Source organism: Chlorocebus sabaeus, chromosome 5 (assembly GCF_047675955.1).
Source record: "Chlorocebus sabaeus isolate Y175 chromosome 5, mChlSab1.0.hap1, whole genome shotgun sequence".
Lineage (NCBI taxonomy): Eukaryota > Metazoa > Chordata > Mammalia > Primates > Cercopithecidae > Chlorocebus > Chlorocebus sabaeus.
The window spans coordinates 22479289-22503804 of NC_132908.1; the positions used below are offsets into that span (position 1 = coordinate 22479289).

Sequence of the window (24516 nt, forward strand, 5' to 3'; positions counted from 1 at the left end):
CCTTAATGTAGAGCAAATAACCTTTTGTCTGAATAAACATCCCAGTAATATCCATCAAACTAACTTTTAAAACCCTAAGATATTTGTGAGATGTGTCTTATATTTAGCCAACATTATTTTTTATTTACATTTATTTACTGTGTGGGCATTGGCTAAGAACTTCATATTGAGACTGGTTACATTTCTCTTTGGGGCTCTTAAGTCATGTTGCTTTTATTTTAAAACTTTTAGTTCTCTGGAATATAGAATACCTGATGAAGACTTTTTTCTTTGATCCAGACATCTCATTACATTCTCCATTTTAAATGAAGAGTTCTGACCTTACGACATGTTAAATAAGCAACCCGCTTACTACATAGGAAACTGTAGGGAAAGCATATCTTCAGGATTGTTTACTAAAGATTCTTTTAAAAACTAATATTAAAATCATTTCAGAGGATCAAATGAACAAAAATTAGTGTTCAATTTAAAATACATTTTAATTTTTATTTTATTTTTGAAAGAGAAATGTTTTATTCCTCTTTGCACACAACAGCTTATGAAGGTGGCTCTCTCGTGACTCCATACATCTTTTACACAAAGATGCCTCTTCAGATATGCCCAATTATCTCCCCCACTTCAGTGTTGGAGAATTGGCAGTGAGTGAGTGGAGCAGAATGCTTAAGACTCATTAAAATACATTTTTTAAAGCCCTCTTATATCCTTTATATGTACACTTGCTCTGTGTGATTAAATTAACTTTCTTCAAATAATAGAGTCCATCATAATAAGTGACAGCTCTGTTGGCCTTCTCCACAGGGTGCTTTTGTTTTCCCTTTTTTTGACTTAACATCTTTGCCCTTATAAAGTTGTGGTTTCTTTGACAAGAAGCTATTCTTACTCTCTGTATGAGAGAATAAACAAGCTTCACTCAGACTGAAGTGTATGTTTTCAAAAATTAAAGAAGTAGCAATTTTATGGGAGCTGTTATTTATTAAAGCAATTACCTGAGCCCTTAAAGAGCTGTTTGTTTTTACAATGTTGTATAATGGCCTTGCAGGAAAATTAGATTTCTTATTCTCTCTTCCAGTGTATATTGTCTTGAGTATTGTCACATTTAGAGACTATAGAGAGAAATGGGACTCAACACTCTGAACAGATTTTCTGTGTGATATATTTTTTCCCCATTTTTTCATTTTAATTGAGCCCCTTTTTCCTCCCCTCCAACTGATAGCCTTTGATAACTGTGTGAAATATCTAGAGAAGAATGAAGCAGGCTGAGCTACATTTTCAAGCTTAACATTCTTTAGAAAACTAAGAAAATGCCCAATATTTCAACATTAAGTGTCAATAGGGGCTAAATGATCACTTTAAGATGTTTTCAGTTTGGAACTTGAATGTGTGTTTAATTTTTTGTGAACAGATTGATGACTCTTCCGCGTCTATTTCTCTGGCCCAGCTTACAAAGGTATATATATATTCTTGAAAATATAAGTTTTTTTCTAACATCATATTTTTTTATGTGGAACGGTTTTTTAAGAGGGGTTGGGGGAGGATATATTTTGCAAAAGCATTGTACATATTATTACTATCCTGTAAAGAGTAGTTGCTGTTTTGAGAAGATAGGGGAATACTTTGTCAGCCTCAGCGTATTGGAGTATTGTTCATCTTCAAGACAGAAGAAACACTTGAAGCTACACTTAATTTTTTTTTCCCTCATACGTTTTGTTTAATTATACATTGGAAACTAACAAGGTTCTGGAGGAATTTCCTGGTTTTGGCTATAAATTATGTGGACCTTTTTTAAGCAGCCAAAACAGAAGATTTCCTTTACACGGACGATTGCATGGTTATTTCTTGAATATTTGACTTGATCCCATGAAGGTCAATATTTTAAATGTGATACAGTTGTTTCTTTATGCTATAGACTTGTAGTCTGTCTGCATTAGAAAAAGTTTTGAACAACCTAATTTGTTTGAACACAGACTACATGAATTGTGTAAGTGTGTAAAGCTGTTTGCAGGAATATACCAATGTGTATGTTTGGCAGAGGGGCAAATTGTTACCTCCTGAATCACTGTATATGCAATGTTTTGCGATAAGATTGCTTGCATTTTCTGCTCAACAATGTGTATCTTCTGTTTGGGAAAGCACTAGTGATGGATTACTTTTTAAAGCAATACATTTAGCTTGCAAATTGTGCCTTTAAAAAAAAAAAAAAAAGTAGGCAGACTTTTGAGGGCCAAGAAGGAAGCTGTCCAGTTTTCCAAAAATACTTTTTCCCTGCTATCAGAAATGTGAAACCAAATTTAGCAACCAAGATTAATGAAAAGATGGGTTTTCCATTAGTGCTGTCCCTATCTTGTCCTTGGCTTTGTTATGTCCTTTCCCCTAGACTGTATCCCGACAAAATGTCCTAGTAACAAATTGCTTTTTAAGCTCCTGTCTGGGAAAAGTAAGCGTTAAAATTGATTATTCTAAAACCTAAAGTGGACTAAAGCCATCCTATTTTATAATTTTCTAATGCAAAGTGGTTTAGTATAGAGTTAACACTTAGAATTTTATAGTTTACTGTTTTTATTCTTATGTACTGTAAGGACCATATTTGAGTTTTTGGTCTATTCCTACCATTGTTTCTTTGCGGGGAGGAGTTGGGGAGATTTGGGGGAGTGGGTTTTTTTTTGTTTTGTTTTGTTTTGTTTTTTTAAACTACAGGTATTTGTAAAACAGTGTTTGGGTTCAAACAAATTAGTTGTTAAACATCTGTAATCCAGTTTTCTGTAAATGTTGCTGCTGTTCTAAGCTCTGTTAATGTTAAGCATTCTTTGTATATAAAATTACAATAAAATGTTAAAACTGGTTGCTTGTTTTGTGGATGAATGTAAAGACAAACCCCAATGAATGGCTGATATGAGTGCTAAATGCCTGAAGATTCAACTTACTAGAAATCACTCCCTTAGACCCTGCTTATATCTAGACCTTGTATATCATACCTCAAAGATGAAATTCATAAAACTTACCTGAAGAGTTTAATTTAAAATTATAATGCTCAATGCACATCTTTTGCACTTGATTTGAAACTAACATCACTACCTAAAGAGCCTTCTTCTAATACCTGCTGCATAATATGTTCAGTCATTCTACCCCCATCCCTACCTCCACATTGTAAGTATAAATTATAGTCTTAATGCTCTGACACTTGAATTATTTTTAAAACATCAAGTGTTTCTATTCTAACAATATCAGTCTTTAACTTGTAGAAAATTAGTATGCAAGTCTTAATGTAAGGTACAAACAGGGTCTAAGGTTTGAGTGCCCCTAGAATGACTTTCTTCAGCCTTGCAGACACCCAAACATCATGTAATTACCTAAGGAATTCCCAAGTGCCTCTTCCAGGTTATACGTGTAAATAGCTGTTTTTATGCAAGGTTAGTTAGATACTGCTCTTTACAGGATGAGTGGTGTTGTCTTTGGCTGTGTGGTCTTAAATGTGTTTCTAATGTGTGTGTCAAATAATTACCTGTTAAACAGACTGCCAATCTGGCTGAAGCCAATGCTTCTGAAGAAGATAAAATTAAAGCAATGATGTCGCAATCTGGCCATGAATACGACCCAATCAAGTAAGTTTCATAAATATTTTATACTAATAGGAACTTTTGGGGTGGGTTTTCCCCCCCAATCAAAAGCACTATTTTTGCGAAGTCCTCGTATACATGTAATTTTTTTTCCCCCTTTTAGTTACATGAAGAAACCTCTAGGTCCACCACCTCCATCTTACACGTGTTTCCGTTGTGGTAAACCTGGACATTATATTAAGAATTGCCCAACAAATGGGGTAAGTTCAAAGCAGAAACTATGTCTTACCTTTTTTCCTTTGGAATTGTTTCTTAGCTATCTTATTTTTCTTGGTTAATACTGCCTTCTGTAGACAATGGCAAATGAGCGTGGTCTCTGGAGCCAAATTTGCCAGGCTTCACATCTTGGTTCTGCCACTTAGCTGAGTGAGTTTGGGCAAGTTACTTGATCTCTATAAGCCTGTTTTTTTCTTCTCTAAAATGAAGATAAAATAGTACTTACCTCACATCGCAGTTACGAGGATTAAATGAGATCACATATGTAAAGCGCTACAAGTAATATAGTAAGCACTGTATAACATTAGCTAATTTATTAAATAACGGTAACTGCTTTTTCTCTTCCTCCTCTTCCTTTTTCCTCTGAATAGGATAAAAACTTTGAATCTGGTCCTAGGATTAAAAAGAGCACTGGAATTCCCAGAAGTTTCATGATGGAAGTGAAAGATCCTAACATGAAAGGTGCAATGCTTACCAACACTGGAAAATATGCAATACCAACTATAGATGCGTAAGTATGCAAATTAGGTATGACCTTTGGAGACTTCAGTCAGTCCCAGGGTATAGTGTTTTAATCTTGGGCTTGTAACTTGGCTACTTGGATTCCTTGAGAACTTTGTATACCAAGGTCATTAGTCTCTACATCTTGCATTTCTGTGAGGCTGCAGTCTGCTCCATTTAAAGCAAATTTAAAATGGATTTGGGGATTTTTGTTATCAGTGAGTGCCACTTCCCTTGTAGTCTTCTAATTTTTTCTTTTTCTGTCATTCCCTGCTTTCTTCCTCATTCACATACATACTCCCACATACTCTTATTATATATGCTACTTGCATTTTTAAGTGAACAAAACAGATTGTAATCATTTTAAGAAACAGGAGGCTTAAGAATAAAAGCTCTGCATGATGTTGAGGCAAATTTAAGTGTCAGGCGTAAATGAAATACTGAAGTAGCTTGAATAAGTTTGGATATGCCATGTGAGTCTTAAGATTCTCAAGTAAGGTTTATTTTATAAACCATTAGTTCTGATAAACTATAGCTCTATAAAACACCTCAATGCCTTTTTTATTTTTTTTATTTTTTTTGAGACCAAGTCTTGCTGTGTCCCCCGGGCTGAAGTGCAGTGGCACGATTTTGACTCACTGCAAGCTCCGCCTCCAGGTTCACAACATTCTTCTGCCTCAGCCTCCCGAGTAGCTGGGACTACAGGCGCCTGCCACCACGCCCAACTAATTTTTTGTATTTTTTTAGTAGTGGCGGAGTTTCACCATGTTAGCCAGGATGTGTTAGGAGTTTCACCACGTTAGCCTGACCTCATGATCCGCCCGCCTTGGCCTCCCAAAGTGCTGGGATTACAGGCGTGAGCCACCATGCCCGGCCTTTAATGCCCATTTTTAATGTGTATTCAGATTTATATTATGAACCAGTTTTTAACGAAATGGACAGACATGAAAATCTAGTGGCAGGGTTCAACTAGATAACTTCCCATTTTATCTGCTTTTATTAGTGTAGTCAGTTACTTTTTGGATTACCTTAAACAGTTGTTAATTCACATACTATACAACACAATATTAAGTGTTCTTTGGACTGTCGTTTTCTAACTTTGTTGAGCATAAGAATCTCCTGCAAAAGTATGTTAAAAGACTGGCCAGGTAGAGTGACCTTGGGCAAAAAAAAAAAAAAAAAAAAAAAAGATCCTGGTTGCTCTGCCCCCGATTTTGATTTAGAAGTTATGTGATAAGACCCTGATTCTACATTTTTAACAGGTTGTACAGGAGATTGTGAAGTTAGGGGATCCTCAGGGCATCAATTTACAGAATAGGTGTTCATGTTCTCAGTGACAAAAAATATATATATATGTGTGTGTGTGTATATATATATATAAAAAATAACAGTTTTCTTCGGCTTCATGCTATAAATATTGTTGAAGTGTAGTGTAGTGAGCAGGTGGGGATGATGATGAAAATAGCTATGCCGTAGAATGGTATTGAAAAGATCTCGTGTTTTTGAATATGTACTTTAGTAAATAGTGTTTTCGTTCACAGATAAGAATGTTTTCCTAAACTCCCAACCCTGCTCACTTCCTCAACTTCACCCCCATCTATTTTTTATCAGTCACCATCCTGTGTTTTTGTGGTTCATCATTGAACAGTCTGTTGTTATGCTGTTTCTAATTCAGAGACATTTCATAGATGTTTCCAAACAACTTTAGCTTGAAATTGATTCTTTTTACAGACACAAGAGCAGACCGCTTCATCTATATTATGTAAAATTTTTAAATAAAAATTTGTGTCAGAAAAATTAATATCACCTGTAAACCCTGACTAATAATTAACTTCATTGCTTTTGAATGCTGAAATACAAATGCCCAATTGTGCCAGACACACAGCAAATACTGGGGAAAGATGGGAATCCAAATATTTTAAATGAAACTTTCACCCTCTTCACTAACACCACTGATAAGCAACTCAGACTCTTCTTCTGTTTCTTTTTCTATCCTCTGTTCTCCTCTTTTTTTTCTTTTTTTTTTTTTTTCTTTTTTCTCTCTTTTGGGCAGTGGGAGACTCCTCTTTCACAAATTGGGAACAATGGGGCATAAGCAAATTGATACTTATTTCTGGAATCGTGGTGATGTCTATGGAGCAACTGCAACACAAATAACACACCTAAGGTACCCTACTCTGTACAGCCGAGATTCTTTCATTTTCAGCATTGAGATAAACACACTCTGTTCCTGAATGAAATAGAAAGGGTTTCTCTAGGGATACCTGTGTTTTGCAAATTTGCCTGATTACAGAGAAGATGGGGGTGTAGAAGCAATGGTGACAAGTCTGAGAATAGCTATTTTTGTTTTTTTAATACTATATTTAATGCCCAACATTTCTGCAAAATGCATTTCTACAAAAAACTGGACCTAGAATGTCTAATGAGGTGTTACTTTACAATTTTGTAACACATATTTTGATCATTTAAGTCACTAATGCTTCTTAATTGACTATAAATTGATTAACCTCTCTTAAAATACTAATAAGTAGATCATGGGTTTTGGTATCTCATTTTATTAATTATTTGTGTGGCAATGACATAATATTTCCTTTGAACTATCTTTCCTTAATTGTATAATGTCAGTACTAATTTTAATTTCCCATCTTGTGGCATTTACTCCAATACCTTCACAGGTTTGAGGGACTTTTGGGATATGGAGAAGGGGAGATTTTTGGGGATTTTTAATTTTAATTTTTATTTTTTTCAAGAAACTTGATAGAGTAGGAAAAATTGTGATTATGGTGTTGTCTAAATTCAAGTCTTGTCTTTGTCACTTAAATAGAAGTTTATGGCACAGAACATGTTGCTTTATTTCTGGCCCACAGTTCTTAGAGTTATGGGTTCTAAGATCCTTTTATTGTTTTTATAGCATTTCCTTGCTTCTTTTTGTTATACTTGTTTAGACTTTTGTGTCTTTGTTTAGAGTGAGGTTGTACATAATTACTCCCTTATTTTAGAAGATTTGGTGCTTGTCAAAAGTAATTTAGCATTGTGCTGAATTATGTGTTCCGATCATGTAATAGTAGAACATGTAGCATGAATACTCTGCCTTCTTAACAATGGTGAAACACTAAAACCTTCTTTTACAGAGAAGCATATGCAATTGGGAAGAAAGAGAAACCTCCCTTCTTACCAGAGGAGCCATCTTCTTCCTCAGAAGAAGATGATCCTATCCCAGATGAATTGTTGTGTCTCATCTGCAAGGATATTATGACTGATGCTGTTGTGATTCCCTGCTGTGGAAACAGTTACTGTGATGAATGTAAGAAATGCTGCATCTTGGAAGATGTATATTTTAGAATATTTGTATTTACTTGGAATGGCTCTTCCCAACCTCATATATTTTAATAATAAAATTAATAATGTTGATGACAAGTGTTGATCAATGAGCATTTAGTAGTGAGAAGTCTGTTTTTGTTGCTGTATCTTTTTTAAACAATAACCTCTTTGTCCTTTTAAATACTAGAATTGAACACCTTCTCTACCTTCGTCAGGGTGACTATACTGAGGTGTTTTTCTTAATACAGACTTTGTTTTCTGTATGTTTTAAGTGGTATCCAGAATTTTAAAACCTTTTTGGGCCTTAGATACTTCTGGAAATATTTTTAAGTGGTATCTAAATCCTTTTCCTGGATTGTGAATAGCTTATCCTAATATTTCTAAGTGTATTAAGACCTGCTTCTCACTGTCTCTCAGGTTGGAGTGCAGTGGCGTGATCTTGGCTCACTGCAAGGTCTGCCTCCCGGGTTCACGCCATTCTCCTGCCTCAGCCTCCCAAGTAGCTGGGACTACAGGCGCCCGCCACCACGCCCGGCTAATTTTTTGTATTTTTAGTAGAGTCGGGGTGTCGCCATGTTAGCCAGGATGGTCTTGATCTCCTGACCTCGTGAGCCGCCCACCTCGGTCTCCCAAAAGTGCTGGGATTACAGGTGTGAGCCACCGCCCGGCGTCTGTAGACATATTTATTACCCAGCATTTACCATGCAGTTGTGACTTTTTAAAAAATCACTTATATTAGCACTTAGTTTTTTCCTGCCTCTTATCCTAAATTTGTGCCTTCTTACACAGAAGAAATCAGTGTTAACCCGAAAATTTGCTCAAGCCTGCTCTGGCCTTTTTCATTTTTAAAGGTAGTTTTGAAATATATAGTCCTCATACACATGGTTCTGCATCTGCAGATTCAACCAACCACAGATCATAAATATTTGGGGGGAAGGAAACAGTAAAAAATAATATAATAGTAAAGACTAATACAGATTTTAAAATAAAAGTATTAATTAGTTACATAGTATTTATATTGCAGCAGGTATTACAAGCAATCGAGAAATTATTTAAAGTATACCGGAGTATGTACATAGTAGTTACATGCAAATACTATGCCTTTGGGGCAGTTGACGGACTTGAACATCTACAGATTTTGTTATCTTCAGAGGGTCCTGGTTTGGATACCTGTAAATCTGTATTTTTTGACCTCTTCAGTGAAGACCAAAATCAAGAAGAGGTTGCTAAAGACTTGTTTCAGAGTATATCTTAGATTTAACAAACCACTTGATATTACTGGAGTTTTACTACATTGAAGCATAATCTTCATATCTGTAATTTAGTGTTGCTGCCATGTGCTGTGCTGTAGATCTCTCATTTCCTTGCTAGAATAAAAACCCCAAGTTAGCCATGTAAAATTTTTGCCTTTCTAGACTATCTCATACTTCTCTTTTGTTTTCTGCAATATTCCAGTTACTAGCTAAACAAAGAAAGAGTGCTTTTGCTCGCAGTTCAGACTTTTGTTTAAATGTGTCCTTTAAAAAAAAAAAAAGATGAGGTGGGGGATACTTTCTATTTTGCCCCAGGCTGACCTTGAATTTTTGGGCTCAAGTGATTCTCCTGTCTCAGCCTCTCCAGGAGCTGGGATGACAGGCACATGCCAGTACACCCAGCTATGACTTCTCTTTTTAGAGTAGCATAGATCATACAGAAAAGAGCAGAGGGGTACCTAAGATGGGAGATTTTACTTAAGTTTCTTAATCTAAGAAATGATTAGCACAACATGCTTGGAAAACAGTAATGTAACTGAACAAATGTGGACCATCCTTTTAATTCATTTCGTAAACACTGAGTTCCTACTATGCTTTTATTAATATTTGAAATCTTACACATAGGTATAAGAACAGCACTCCTGGAATCAGATGAGCATACATGTCCAACGTGTCATCAAAATGATGTTTCTCCTGATGCTTTAATTGCCAATAAATTTTTACGACAGGTAAATCTTTGTATCCATTTTATGAAAAAATTCTTTTTAACTGATTTAACTGTACTTCAGTGAATACTGCATAACATTTTTCTGCATTATTATGCTTGGTATCTGTAGGCTGTTAATAACTTCAAAAATGAAACTGGTTATACAAAAAGACTACGAAAACAGTTACCTCCTCCACCACCCCCAATACCGCCTCCAAGACCACTGATTCAGAGGAACCTGCAGCCTCTGATGAGATCTCCAATATCAAGACAACAAGATCCTCTTATGATTCCAGTGACATCTTCATCAACTCACCCAACTCCCTCTATATCTTCATTAACTTCCAATCAGTCGTCTTTGGCCCCTCCTGTGTCTGGAAATCCATCTTCTGCTCCAGCTCCTGTACCTGATATAACTGCAACAGTGTCAATATCAGTTCATTCAGAAAAATCAGATGGACCTTTTCGGTAAGCCTATGTATTTTTCACTGTTAGAAACCAAATGAGGTCAATGATGTAGTGTTTTGTTGTTGAGTATCACTTTGACAGCTTTCTTAGTGGACCACTGTGCTTAGTAATGTGGGATGACTTGTAAGAAATGACTTAGTCTTATTGGGGGAAGAGGAAAACAAAGGAGATTCATTTGGCAAATGAGGATTAAGCATCCCGAGGTCAAATACTACACAGGTTGCAACCAGCTCCTGTTAAACCTTGAATGTTCCATATACCATAACAGCTCTGAACTTAACAGAAGTGGAAGAATTCACTCGTGGTCATAATGATAGTTTTGGATAGGAGTAGTTTTGATTAAGAACAATTTGGATAGGTAGAGAAGTCAGAAATAGTGATTGTTGTGGAGCATCGTTATTATGTAGGATAATAGTGAAAACTCATAGCCTGCCACTTCAGAAATGAGACTTTTGTCCATGTAGTTTAATGTCTCATAAATTCTTAAAAAAAAAAAAAAAAAATAGGTGTCAGAGGCCCATTTCAGACATATTGAAGCAAAATCTTTAGGATGAGACTTTTACATTTACATTTAAGAAATTCCACTGATCTGGTGAAATGTATTTAGTTGATAGTGGGAATAGGCCCAGAGAGTTCTATGGCTGGCCCAAGATTATCCTTTCAGTTTAGTGGTAGAGCTAGAGCTAAAACTTAACTCCTAATCCTAGGGGGATTTTTGTCTTCATAGGCCACACTGATTTTCTTTAAGTGTTGCTTTTCTTGCAACTGATTTCTGTCATAAGTATCATATCTTCTTGAGGATCCTTCATTTTACTTTTCCACTTAGATATAGAGAACTCTTCAAAGTTTCAGCCTTCTGTCATGTTTCTCAAAAGTATTCATCATCTTTCACGTAACTGATCTTACTGCAGGTGATGGGTAAACAGCAGCAAATTTTTTACTCTTAATTGTCCATTTCTGATGATTTTTAATGTATTATAATTTATATTTTTTAAGGGATTCTGATAATAAAATATTGCCAGCTGCAGCTCTTGCATCAGAGCACTCAAAGGGAACCTCCTCAATTGCAATTACTGCTCTTATGGAAGAGAAGGTAAATTTTACTGATGCTTCAATTTGGGATTTTTTTACAGTAGGGTTTTGTTGTTCTGGTTTTGTTTTTACCTTTTTTTTATTATTATTATTATTAACTATTTCTGTTTATTTGTGGTTGTTTCTAAAGGGTTACCAGGTGCCTGTTCTTGGAACCCCATCTTTGCTTGGACAGTCCTTATTGCACGGACAATTGATCCCCACAACTGGTGAGTAAAGTGACTTTAGTTTAGACTTTTTTCCCTTTAAAAAATAATTTTAGCTTGATTTAATGTGCAATTTTATATTTACCTACTGTTTTTATTTTTTTGCTTCTAGGTCCAGTAAGAATAAATACTGCTCGTCCAGGTGGTGGTCGACCAGGCTGGGAACAGTGAGTAGATGTTTATAATAATCTGATGATGGTTGCCTGCAAACTAGATGATGAAAGGTCCAAACTAGGCAGCCGGTCGCTGCTCTTTATTGTAAACTTTCATGTGCCAGATTAACTTTTTTTTTGTAAAATGTCAAAATTCTAGCTTATATGAGGGTTTTTTTAAAAAATGAGTAAATCTTTTCTAAAATACATAATTTTTAAAGTTTTTTTCTACTTTCATGTCCAACAAATGGGGATCTTGACAGGACTTCAGTTAATAAGTAGATAAGATTACTTGAAAAGTTATTTTAAATATGGTGTCAGTTATTTTCCTAGTAGGTTTAACTTTTTCTATCCTTAGATTGGATGATCAAAGTTTGATTTGAGTACATACATAATAAGATTAACATCTACCAAACAAAAATTTTTTGTCTGAAATGAAGTCTTTTATTCTACAGGATGTGTTTTTTCCACCCTAAAATACAAAGAACTTTGATTTTCTCTGTGGGATGTTTTATGGCATTGAAAATCGGCAGACTGACTTAATGTATTTTTATTTATATAATTATTTCTGTTTATATAATCCAGTTGAAAACTGACATATTCTTAAAAGTATGAGTTACTAGTAGGATAAATCAGTAGAAGGAGCATAGGATTTAGAAACAGGTAGACTTGGATGTGAATCCCATCTCCTTCGTTTCCTAGCTGCATGACAGTGGTCATGTGGTTTTACTCCCTAACATCCATTTCCTCATTTGGATTTGGAATGACACTACCTACCTTAACATGTAAAATGACTTCATTGTGCCCAGCAGACAAAAGGGCTCTTTTCCTTCTGTATAACAATAAGGTCACAGAGTAATTTATAGAATGCCAATTAAAATATAATATTACATAAAGTGATCTCTCTTGAGGTCTAGTTATTGTTATGATACAGTTAATTGGTGGAGGAAAATTAGTTTTAAGTAAATATAATATTTATTCAGCTCTCTATCCGAAACAAGTTTAAGAATTGGGGAGTAGGAAAAAGTTTTTAGAGCAGTTAAAATTGGTGTCTTAACATCTATGCATGGAAAGGTCATGTATTATACCTGTGGAGAAATACTTGAGCCTTTTTTTTTTTTCCTCCCACACAGTTCCAACAAACTCGGCTATCTGGTTTCTCCACCACAACAAATTAGAAGAGGGGAGAGGAGCTGCTACAGGTAGGCATACTAAAAATCTTGGAAAATAATCATCTTATTTTATATATATGTGTGTGTGTATGTGTGTGTGTGTGTGTGTGTGTGTATATGTATCACCAAAGAAAAATAAAATACCAAAGAAATAAAAGCACAGCAGTGGCAGGACGGAAGGGGGTCATTTGTTTGTATTGTGTTTATCCCTCTTAAGTCCTGGGTAGTTGTCGTTAAAGAGGGCTAGAAAAGAATAATATATAGTATTTTAAATGATGGTTTTTAAGACATTTTTAATATTCCTTCCCAGTGATTACTTTCTCCCAGTCAGCAAACAGCAGAATATTGGCTTGTGTTTACCCTCTTGGAAGTAGAAGAAAGTCATTAAGGCTCAGACAATATTTAAGATACCAATTTAAGATGAAAGCTAACAAGCTCAGCTCCCAACTGAACAAGAATTGCATTTATTTCTCTTCTATACTCCACTGTCCCAATCATCTCCCACCCTCTCTTTTCCAAAAGAAGAGACAGGAGATTGTTAGAGGCTTCTGCCCTGGTGGGCAGGTACAAGCAATATTAATCTGAGAAGTAAGAATCTTACTGTCTAGGTCAGGGGTCCCCAACCGTGGGCCACAGACTAGTACCCATCCTTGGCCTGTTAGGAACTGGGCAACACAGCAGGAGGTGAACAGCAGGTGAGCAAGCATTACCACCTGAGCTCCACCTCCTGTCAGTTCAGTGGTGGCATTAAGATTCTCATAGAAGCATGGAACCCTGTTGTGAACTGCGCATGTGAAGGATCTGGGTTGCACGCTCCTTATCAGAATGTAATGCCTGATCCTGTAAGGTGGAACAGTTTCATCCCGAAACCACCCCCCACCCCCGTCCATGGAAAAATTGTCTTCCACAAAACAACTCCCTGGTGCCAAAAAGTTGAGAACTGCTAGTCTAGTTCATAATCACCACCAGGATAAAGGGGTCTCCAAAACTTTATAAAGAGAGTTTTGGCCAGGCATAATGGCTCATGCTGGTAATTTTAGAGCTGTGGGAGGCTGATGGGGGAGGATTGCTTGAGGCCTGAAGTTCAAAATTAGCCTGATTAACATAGCAAGATTCTGTCTCTACCAAGAAAAAAAAATTAAAAATTAGCCAGACATGGTGGCATGCACCTGTGGTCCCAGCTACCTGGCGGGCTGAGGCAGGAGGATCACTTAAGCTTAGGAGGTCAAGGCTGCCGTGAGCTATAACCACATCAATGTACTTTAGCCTGGGGGACAGAGCGAGACCCTGTCTCCAAAAAAAGGAGAATGCTTTCTCTTTGAGAGAAAGCTTTGATATTTTCATTGTTAATTATAGAAGTTAAAACTAGAGTTTATTCTGCTTTGTATGATCTTCACCCGCTTCCTCCCTCAAAAAAGAAGTTACAGTAGGTGGTTTTCCTTCATTTAAACTTTTGGGGCCGGGTGCGGTGACTCTCATCTGTAATCCCAGCACTTTGGGCATATCACCTGAGGTCAGGAGTTTGAGACCAGCCTGCCCAACATGGTGAAACCCTGTCTCTACTAAAAATACAAAAATTAGCTGGGCATGGTGGCACGCGTCTGTAGTCCCAGTACTTGCGAGGCTGAGGCAGGAGAATTCACTTGAACCCAGGAGGTGGAGGTTGCATTGTGCCAAGATTGCACCACTTAGTCCAGCTTGGACGACAGAGTGAGACTCTGTCTCAAAAATAAATAAGTAAACTTTTGGGGAGAGCTAGGTCACAGCAGCATTAATCTGTCAGTTCCTTCAAAAGACAGTTTAGGAAGTAACAGGTAGTAATTAGTGGAGTGATAATCAATCTGAACTTCATAAAAGAGAACTTTTAAATACAATATTTCCATGTAGAAAAGGTCCTATAAACTTGCATCATCTCAGTCAATACATGGCCTTAAGAATTATGTAATGTTGTAGAGTTATTTTTACAAATAAATTGTACTAATGTTTCTATACTAGTTGAATAGTTGGTTCTATTCTACTGTTTTTAAGTTTGAAAATCATTATGGATAGAAAAGATAAGCTTACTTGTCTCAGATGACTTTAGTTTGAAGAAGTAATATCTTGGAATTTATTTCTCCAGAAGTATAAACCGTGGGCGACACCACAGCGAAAGATCACAGAGGACTCAAGGCCCGTCACTACCAGCAACTCCAGTCTTTGTACCTGTTCCACCACCTCCTTTGTATCCGCCTCCTCCCCATACACTTCCTCTCCCTACGGGTGTTCCTCCTCCACAGTTTTCTCCTCAGTTTCCTCCTGGCCAGCCACCACCCGCTGGGTATAGTGTCCCTCCTCCAGGGTTTCCTCCAGCTCCTACCAATTTATCAACACCTTGGGTATCATCAGGAGTGCAGACAGCTCATTCAAATACCATCCCAACAACACAAGCACCACCTTTGTCCAGGGAAGAATTCTATAGAGAGCAGCGACGACTAAAAGAAGAGTATGTATTCTAATTTGAAATTATTATACACTTTTTTCATTTTCTGATAATAACATTAAATAGGTGTCTGGAAACGTTTTCCAGTGTTTCCAGTTAGTATGAGAAATTCACCTAAAATTTAAACCAAAGCCATACAAGCAACTTCCTCAGGGATTCCTAGTTTATAGTTTTAAAGTGGAAAACTAATGGCAATTTCATTCATTTCATTCATGATCTAATTACATTTGTCTTGTTAGTTTTCTTAAATGGTTTTTGTTAACTTTCACTCTTTAACTTTATTTTACTAGGGAAAAGAAAAAGTCCAAGCTAGATGAGTTTACAAATGATTTTGCTAAGGAATTGATGGAATACAAAAAGATTCAAAAGGAGCGTAGGCGCTCATTTTCCAGGTTAGTGTTTTGCAAGCCTTCACAACAGAATTACAAATGGGACTTTGAATATCCAGGGATTAGCTATGGATATAAAGAACATTGCACTTACGAATTTTTCTGATTCGGTCTAGGTGTGTAGAAGTGAAGATGTAGCTTATTTCCCAATATCTGTTCATTGAAATAATGTCTCAGTGTAAATTCTATTGTGTAGAACTAACAGTTGTGGGGATTAAATTGCCCTTGTCCCTTTAAGTTATTTATAGTATCAAATAATTGGGAAATGTTTTTGGAAGGAAAGAAATAGGGGAATAGCCAAAGAACAGTTCTCAGGACCCTTTTACCATAAGGCTACAGCTTCTTGCTGGAACATTAACCTGTGTAATTATGAAGCAGTAATAGAACACGAATTGCTTTATTGATAGAAAAAGTGAATTATAAAAATTCCCTGGAAGTTTGTTTAAAAGACTTTATTTTTTAGCCTTACACTTGAAATGTTTCTTTTACAACTAGGCTGTTGGCCAGTATAGGACAAAAAACAGACTCCTACTTCAATATTCAGATAGGAAGTGAAATTTAAAATTAATTGACATTTTGTTTAATGTTAGTTAGCTCATATAACTCACGGTACATTAATGCACTTCACTCTAATTGTTAAGACTTCACTTTTGTTTTGTAACAAGTGATTGCTCTGATTTGTGTACTTTATTCCATTCCAGTAGAGGTCACTATGCCTCTTTAATCATCTAGGATGAAATTTGATATAAAGACAGATGAAACCGTGAGGAAAGAATGCTAGAATCTGAGAGTCTGTGTTTTATTTTGTATGTATTTCTCAACTATCAACTATTGTTTTGTTTTGTTTTTAGGTCTAAATCTCCCTATAGTGGTTCTTCGTATTCAAGAAGTTCATATACTTATTCTAAATCAAGATCTGGTTCAACACGTTCACGCTCTTATTCTCGATCATTCAGCCGCTCACATTCTCGTTCCTATTCACGGTCACCTCCATACCCCAGAAGAGGCAGAGGCAAGAGCCGCAATTACCGTTCACGGTCTAGATCTCATGGATATCATCGATCTAGGTCAAGGTCACCCCCTTATAGACGCTATCATTCACGATCAAGATCTCCTCAAGCGTTTAGGGGACAGTCTCCTAATAAACGTAACGTACCTCAAGGGGAAACGGAACGTGAATATTTTAATAGATACAGAGAAGTTCCACCACCATATGACATGAAAGCCTATTATGGGAGGAGTGTTGACTTTAGAGACCCATTTGAAAAAGAACGCTATCGAGAATGGGAGAGAAAATATAGAGAGTGGTATGAAAAATATTATAAAGGTTTTGCTGCTGGAGCACAGCCTAGACCCTCAGCAAATAGAGAGAACTTTTCTCCAGAGAGATTTTTACCACTTAACATCAGGAATTCTCCCTTCACAAGAGGCCGCAGAGAAGATTATGTTGGTGGGCAAAGTCATAGAAGTCGAAACATAGGTAGCAACTATCCAGAAAAGCTTTCAGCAAGAGATGGTCATAATCAGAAGGATAATACAAAGTCAAAAGAGAAGGAGAGTGAAAATGCTCCAGGAGATGGTAAAGGAAATAAGCATAAGAAACACAGAAAAAGAAGAAAAGGGGAAGAAAGTGAGGGTTTTCTGAACCCAGAGTTATTAGAGACTTCTAGGAAATCAAGAGAACCTACAGGTGTTGAAGAAAATAAAACAGACTCATTGTTTGTTCTCCCAAGTAGAGATGATGCCACACCTGTTAGAGATGAACCAATGGATGCAGAATCCATCACTTTTAAATCAGTGTCTGAAAAAGACAAGAGAGAAAGGGATAAACCAAAAACAAAGGGTGATAAAACCAAACGGAAGAATGATGGATCTGCTGTGTCCAAAAAAGAAAATATTGTAAAACCTGCTAAAGGACCCCAAGAAAAAGTAGATGGAGAACGTGAGAAATCTCCTCGATCTGAACCTCCACTTAAAAAAGCCAAAGAGGAGACTCCAAAGACTGACAATGCTAAATCATCATCTTCCTCTCAGAAGGATGAAAAAATCACTGGAACGCCCAGAAAAGCTCACTCTAAATCAGCAAAAGAACACCAAGAAACAAAACCAGTCAAAGAGGAAAAAGTGAAGAAGGACTATTCCAAAGATGTCAAATCAGAAAAGCTAACAACTAAGGAAGAAAAGGCCAAGAAGCCTAATGAGAAAAACAAACCACTTGATAATAAGGGAGAAAAAAGAAAAAGAAAAACTGAGGAAAAAGGTGTAGATAAGGATTTTGAGTCTTCTTCAATGAAAATCTCGAAACTAGAAGTGACTGAAATAGTGAAACCATCACCAAAGCGCAAAATGGAACCTGATATTGAAAAAATGGATAGGACCCCTGAAAAGGACAAAATTTCTTCAACTGCGCCAGCCAAAAAAATCAAACTCAACAGAGAAACTGGGAAGAAAATTGGAAGTACAGAAAATATATCTAACACAAAAGAACCCTGTGAAAAGTTAGAGTCAGCATCTAGCAAAGTTAAACAAGAAAAAGTCAAAGCAAAGGTCAGACGAAAAGTGACTGGAACTGAAGGATCCAGCTCAACTCTAGTGGATTATACCAGGTATCTGAATGTAGGGGGTGGGTGTGGAAGTTTGTTGGGGGAAGGATTTTCTTCAGTTTTACCCATGCTTGTGCTTTCTATATTATGAATGTGCTGATCTAGGGAAGTAGGCTGGTTATTTATTTAGTCTTTTGTTGTCTTTGAAGAAAGGAATTGCTAAAGACAAGGTTATAAGTAGATTTTGGGGGTGAGCCACATTTGTGTTTATACAATCATAATCTTAAATTGTGTGTCTTCTTTAGGGCAGAATAAGTTTTTTTTTTTGTTTTTTTTTTAAGTTAAAAGGACATTTGTGTTTAAGTTAGCATTTTTATATTTATCAATGTTTTATAATTAATAAATTCTTCATTAATTAAAAATATTGTTATTCTTTTTAGTACGAGCTCAACTGGAGGCAGTCCTGTGCGGAAATCTGAAGAAAAAACAGATACAAAGCGAACTGTGATTAAAACGATGGAAGAATATAATAATGACAATACAGCACCAGCTGAAGATGTTATCATTATGATTCAGGTTCCTCAATCCAAATGGGATAAAGATGACTTTGAATCTGAAGAAGAAGATGTTAAATCCACACAGCCTATATCAAGTGTAGGAAAACCCGCTAGTGTTATAAAAAATGTTAGTAACAAGCCATCAAATATAGTCAAGTATCCTGAGAAAGAAAGTGAGCCATCAGAGAAAATTCAGAAATTCACCAAGGACACGAGCCATGAAATCATACAACACGAGGTTAAAAGTTCAAAAAACTCTGCATCTAGTGAAAAAGGGAAAACCAAAGATCGAGATTATTCAGTGTTGGAAAAGGAAAATGCTGAAAAGAGGAAGAACAACACTCAGCCAGAGAAAGAGAGTAATTTGGACCGTCTGAATGAACAAGGAAATTTTAAAAGTCTGTCTCAATCTTCCAAAGAGGCTAGAACTTCAGATAAACATGATTCCACTCGTGCTTCCTCAAATAAAGACTTCACTCCCAATAGAGACAAAAAAACTGACTATGACACCAGAGAGTATTCAAGTTCCAAACGTAGAGATGAAAAGAATGAATTAACAAGAAGAAAAGACTCTCCTTCTCGGAATAAAGATTCTGCATCTGGACAGAAAAATAAGCCAAGGGAAGAGAGAGATTTGCCTAAAAAAGGAACAGGAGATTCCAAAAAAAGTAATTCTAGTCCTTCAAGAGACAGAAAACCTCATGATCACAAAGCCACTTATGATACTAAACGCCCAAATGAAGAGACAAAGTCTGTAGATAAAAATCCTTGTAAAGATCGTGAGAAGCATGTATTAGAAGCAAGGAATAATAAAGAGTCAAGTGGCAATAAACTACTTTATATACTTAACCCACCAGAGACACAGGTTGAAAAAGAGCAAATTACTGGGCAAATTGACAAGAATACTGTCAAGCCTAAACCCCAGTTAAGTCATTCCTCCAGACTTTCCTCTGACTTAACTAGAGAAACTGATGAAGCTGCTTTTGAACCAGACTATAATGAAAGTGACAGTGAAAGTAATGTTTCTGTAAAAGAAGAGGAAACTTCAGGAAACATTTCTAAGGACCTGAAAGATAAAATAGTGGAGAAAGCGAAAGAGAACCTGGACACAGCAGCAGTTGTCCAGGTGGGCATAAGCAGGAACCAGAGCCACAGCAGCCCCAGCGTCAGCCCCAGCAGAAGCCACAGTCCTTCTGGAAGCCAGACCCGAAGCCACAGTAGCAGTGCCAGCTCAGCGGAAAGTCAGGATAGCAAGAAGAAGAAGAAAAAGAAGGAAAAGAAAAAACACAAGAAACATAAAAAGCATAAGAAGCATAAGAAACATGCAGGCACTGAAGTGGAATTGGAAAAAAGCCAAAAACACAAACACAAGAAAAAGAAGTCAAAGAAGAACAAAGATAAAGAAAAGGAGAAGGAGAAAGATGACCAAAAAGTGAAATCTGTCACTGTGTAAAAGGACAGATCTTAAAAATTGACTTAGTTACTAAGTCATCTGTATTAAATTTTGTTATAATGTAAAGAGATTCAAGCCTTGTAAATAATGACATGGAAGACCCTGTGCTGCACTTAAAATATTGCTGCTTGATTATTTGATTTTTACATCAGAGCTTTATAACACGAACTTTTGTACAGAATTGTGAGTTGTGACCATGTAACATGAGAGGTTTTGCTAGGGCCTATTATTTTTAACCACCATTAATTAGTTGGGGTGGAGTTTACTGTAATGTGAAATTTTCACATTGGAATTTTTTTAATTGCCTGGCAAAAGCTGATATAAGTTCTAAAATATCAGCAGAATGATTTGCTGAATTCATTACAACCCCGTTATGTCACTTTTTGATTACAATAAAAGTTTTCAGTAAACTTTTCAAATGTTGAGTATTTGCATTATTTACAGAAAGTAGTGCCATATTTATATACTTAACCCACAGACGGAGATTGTATGTATGTCTCCATTTCCCTATTTTAAAATTCTTAGTTTTTAATGTAAGTTAAACTGAATATACAAAATTCTAAATTAAACATTGAAGATACACTTCATAGGTGGGCAGGTGGTAGAGGCCAGAAATGAATCAGGATTAATTGGAGATGTGGTTAAATAAATTTAGGAGCGTCTTGAATTACATAGAAATTAGAAGTTTGAACTTTCAAAATGGTTTGGATTTGAATATTAGAGATGCAGAATGGTGACTCATTTATGGCCACGTATTTTTCTGGAAACCCTAGTAAATGAGTATTAAATTCCTTGATAAAGTAGAATGTAGCTAAACCCGTGAGTGCTTGTGGCCTACCATTCTGCCCAGTTGACAAGCAAGTGGTAATTACTTACGATGAGTTTCCTTTATTGGTGTGGTTCGGGAAGTGTACCTGGGGACAGTGAAAATGTACTGAAAGGATTTGGGGAATGAGGGAGAGTGGGAATGGTACTTTAGAAACAGTGGTATAAGTAGGGATTGAGGTAATTTTTTTTTTTTTTTTTCTTTCTTGAGACAGAGTCTCACACTGTTACCCAGGCTAGAGTGCAGTCTCAGCTCATTGCAACCTCCGCCTCCTGGGTTCAAGTGGATTTTCCTACCTCAGCCTCCCGAGTAGCTGGGATTACAGGTGCCCGCCACCACACCCGGCTGGTTTTTATATTTTTAGTAGAGACGGCTTCACCATGTTGGCCAGGCTTGTCTTGAACTCCTGACCTCAGGTGATCTGCCTGCCTCGGCCTCCCAAAGTGCTGGCATTACAGGTGTGAGCCACCATGCCCGGCCAGTGATTGATTTTAAGCGGTATACAGACATACTTTTTTTGAATGTGTTTTTTAAGTGCAATGCTTAAAAAATATTAAGTAACTTTAAAATTTTAGAATGTTGGCCAGGTGCGGTAGCTCACGCCTGTAATCCCACCAGCACTTCGGGAGGCCGAGGCGGGCCGCGAGGTCAGGAGATTGAGACCATCCTGGCTAACACGGTGAAACCCTGTCTCTACTAAAAATACAAAAAAAAAAAAAAAAATTAGCTGGGCCTGGGGGCAGGCACCTGTAGTCTGAGCTACTAGGGAGGCTGAGGCAGGAGAATGGTGTGAACCCAGGAGGCGGAGCTTGCAGTGAACCAAGATCGTGCCACTGCACTGCAGCCTGGGTGACAGAGACTGTCTCAAAATAAAATTTTAGAATGTTATATTTGTATAGATGACAGGCAAGTACTGTAAAGATCATGAAAGCTGGCCGGGCGCGGTGGCTCAAGCCTGTAATCCCAGCACTTTGGGAGGCCGAGACGGGCGGATCACGAAGTCAGGAGATCGAGACCATCCTGGCTAACCCGGTGAAACCCCGTCTCTACTAAAAATATACAAAAAACTAGCCGGGCGAGGTGGCGGGTGCCTGTAGTCCCAGCTACTCGGGAGGCTGAGGCAGGAGAATGGCGTAAACCCGGGAGGCGGAGCTTGCAGTGAGCTGAGATCCGGCCACTGCACTCCAGCCTGGGCGACAGAGCGAGACTCCGTCTCAAAAAAAAAAAAAAAAAAAAGATCATGAAAGCTGTTCAGAACTGAATTAGGGAAATGCCTCTGAACCAAGTTAAATTTCTTATAATGGGCCCTGCTTTTGTTGTGATGCGTAGATTACATTTGCTTATTCCCACACACCCTGTTGCCCGGGATGGGATATCTGGCCTAACCATTCCAACTCTACCCCAGCCCACACACAACACACACTGCCATTTCTACTTTAAAATAATCCAACTAGATTTACTGTCAGTTCTTGCTAATCTGGACCAAAAATCTGGATTAGATTGCTCACGTTCATAGGATCTGGCACCTAGAACTATCATACATTGCATCATCTGAGGTCAGTTTCACTACCTAAGCTCATTGTTCTTTAAACTGACCTTTTCTTTAACTGCAGTCACTCCTATGACAATTTTCTAGTTACTCAGCACCTGTGGCAATTCCTGTCTTGGAGAAACACTGTAGTTAAGCTCCAATGTTTCCTCCATGATTTGGTCTTCCAGCTCCATCCTTTGTTGGTCTTATTTGGGGCTGAGTTTCAAGTCATCCCCCAGTCTCTCTTCTTTCTACTCTTTCCCTTCCCTAGTATCCTATGCCCTGTTTCAGCCACACACTAACATCCCCGTAACCTGCTGCTCCGTACCCATATTGCTGCACCTAAACAGCTAACCTTCAAACCTAGGTTAAGATGCTGAACACTGCTTAACAAAATGAAAGTTTTGTTAATAACTTACTTTAAGAAGTAACTTATTTGCAAGGCACTGTGCCAGCTGCTTGGAGTTCATTTAATCCTTAAAAATTCCAGTGGCTCTTGATGTCTTGTGTTACGTTAAGCAGGAAAGTCCACTGCCAGTGAAGGCTCAGTCCAGCCTTAGATATTCAAGCCAGCTCCTAACTAATCCAACTCACCCCTACCATGTGGAAGAGTAAACCAGCAAGTAAGACTCCACCTCTTGCCAATCCCCAAAACTATATCATGTCTCCCAATCTTTTGTACTCAGCTGTTTGATCCAGCTGGAATTTCCTTCCTCCTTTGCCTGCTTCATAATTTCCTACTCATTGTTCAAGAGTTAGGTTACTGTTTTGGAATTATTCCCTCACAGTGCCCACCCGCCCCCATACACGCCTAAGGTGCGGTAGCATCCCTGGATATGCTGTAGTAACACCTTCCAAATTGTTTTCTGTGGGCCGTGTTTGGTTATCTCCCTCACCGGACTGAGCATGACTTCCACAAAAAGAAGGTCTAGTTTATATTACAGAAGCCAAACCATGCCTTGTACATAGTAATAAGTGTTTGAAATAATAAAATGAAATTACCTTGTTTTGAACTTTGAGATTATGTTTTACCAAGCAAATTCTTACCCACACACTGGCCTAAAGACATACGATGTATGTGTAGAATAAGAGCAGACTTCACAGACAACTGGTGATGTGTCCATTTCTCAAGGGAGAGATTAATTTTTGGCCGCCTACAGGTTTGAAAAGTAGTATCCTTCAAGGACCTAGGCGTTTCTGTGTGCCAAAAATACTCCAGGGTGTTAAAATCAGGAGCTTAAAAATCACTCGTTTGCCTGTGTCAGCATGGCAAATGAAGGGAGCGAAACCCGCTCCAAAATATTTAAGCCAGGATTTCAGAGGGGCAAAAAGCTACTTAATAAACTTAATAGTTTATTCATCCCAGTCTGCGCAAGTGTTTCTGTGTACTTGTCCACTTTCCCTGTCTTTCAGCGCCTTTAATGAATGCTGTTCTTACTGTATAAAGCTAGACATAGAACCAAAACCTCTGTCCTTTCTGAGACTTTTTATACCACTGCTCATTTACTTTAGCTTCAGCAGTTGTCTTATTTTTAACTAGAAAAAAGCCTCCTATATATAGTATGTATGTATATATATATGTATGTATATGCGTGTATATATAAAATATAGAGAGCGAGTGTATACCCTGCATTTTCTTTATATCACAAATACATCCTTTGACATTAAATTTTTCCACAAAAAAATTTTTTTTTTTGAGACGGAGTCTCGCTCTGTCGCCCAGGCTGGGGTGCAGTGGCCAGATCTCAGCTCACTGCAAGTTCCGCCTCCCGGGTTTACGCCATTCTCCTGCCTCAGCCTCCCAAGTAGGTAGCTGGGACTACAGGCGCCCGCCACCTCGCCCGGCTAGTTTTTTGCACTTTTTAGTAGAGACGGGGTTTCACCGTGTTAGCCAGGATGGTCTCGATCTCCTGACCTCGTGATCTGCCCGTCTCGGCCTCCCAAAGTGCTGGGATTACAGGCTTGAGCCACCGCGCCCGGCCCCACAAACATTTTTAATTTTGAGAACTGGACTGGTCAAGAAAGAACAGACTTAAG

The 24516-nt window shown here is 37.6% G+C and overlaps 1 protein-coding gene across 2 annotated transcripts in view; it reads left to right on the forward strand.

The window, feature by feature from the left end:
- RBBP6 (RB binding protein 6, ubiquitin ligase) overlaps window positions 1–20541 on the forward strand; it is a 32295-nt gene extending 11754 nt beyond the window's left edge. The window contains exons 4-18 of one of the 2 annotated variants that reach the window (XM_007988085.3): window positions 1403–1447; window positions 3511–3599; window positions 3718–3814; window positions 4202–4341; window positions 7463–7635; window positions 9530–9633; window positions 9742–10079; window positions 11076–11172; window positions 11302–11380; window positions 11490–11544; window positions 12663–12731; window positions 14821–15183; window positions 15471–15572; window positions 16421–18175; window positions 18553–20541. In XM_007988085.3, coding sequence (XP_007986276.1) covers window positions 1403–1447; window positions 3511–3599; window positions 3718–3814; window positions 4202–4341; window positions 7463–7635; window positions 9530–9633; window positions 9742–10079; window positions 11076–11172; window positions 11302–11380; window positions 11490–11544; window positions 12663–12731; window positions 14821–15183; window positions 15471–15572; window positions 16421–18175; window positions 18553–20122 — 5076 coding nt within the window. In that variant the 3' untranslated portion in view covers window positions 20123–20541. The remainder of the gene's footprint in view (window positions 1–1402; window positions 1448–3510; window positions 3600–3717; window positions 3815–4201; window positions 4342–7462; window positions 7636–9529; window positions 9634–9741; window positions 10080–11075; window positions 11173–11301; window positions 11381–11489; window positions 11545–12662; window positions 12732–14820; window positions 15184–15470; window positions 15573–16420; window positions 18176–18552) is intronic. The other variant, XM_007988088.3, reaches the window with a different exon arrangement.
- Window positions 20542–24516: the final 3975 nt, after the last annotated feature.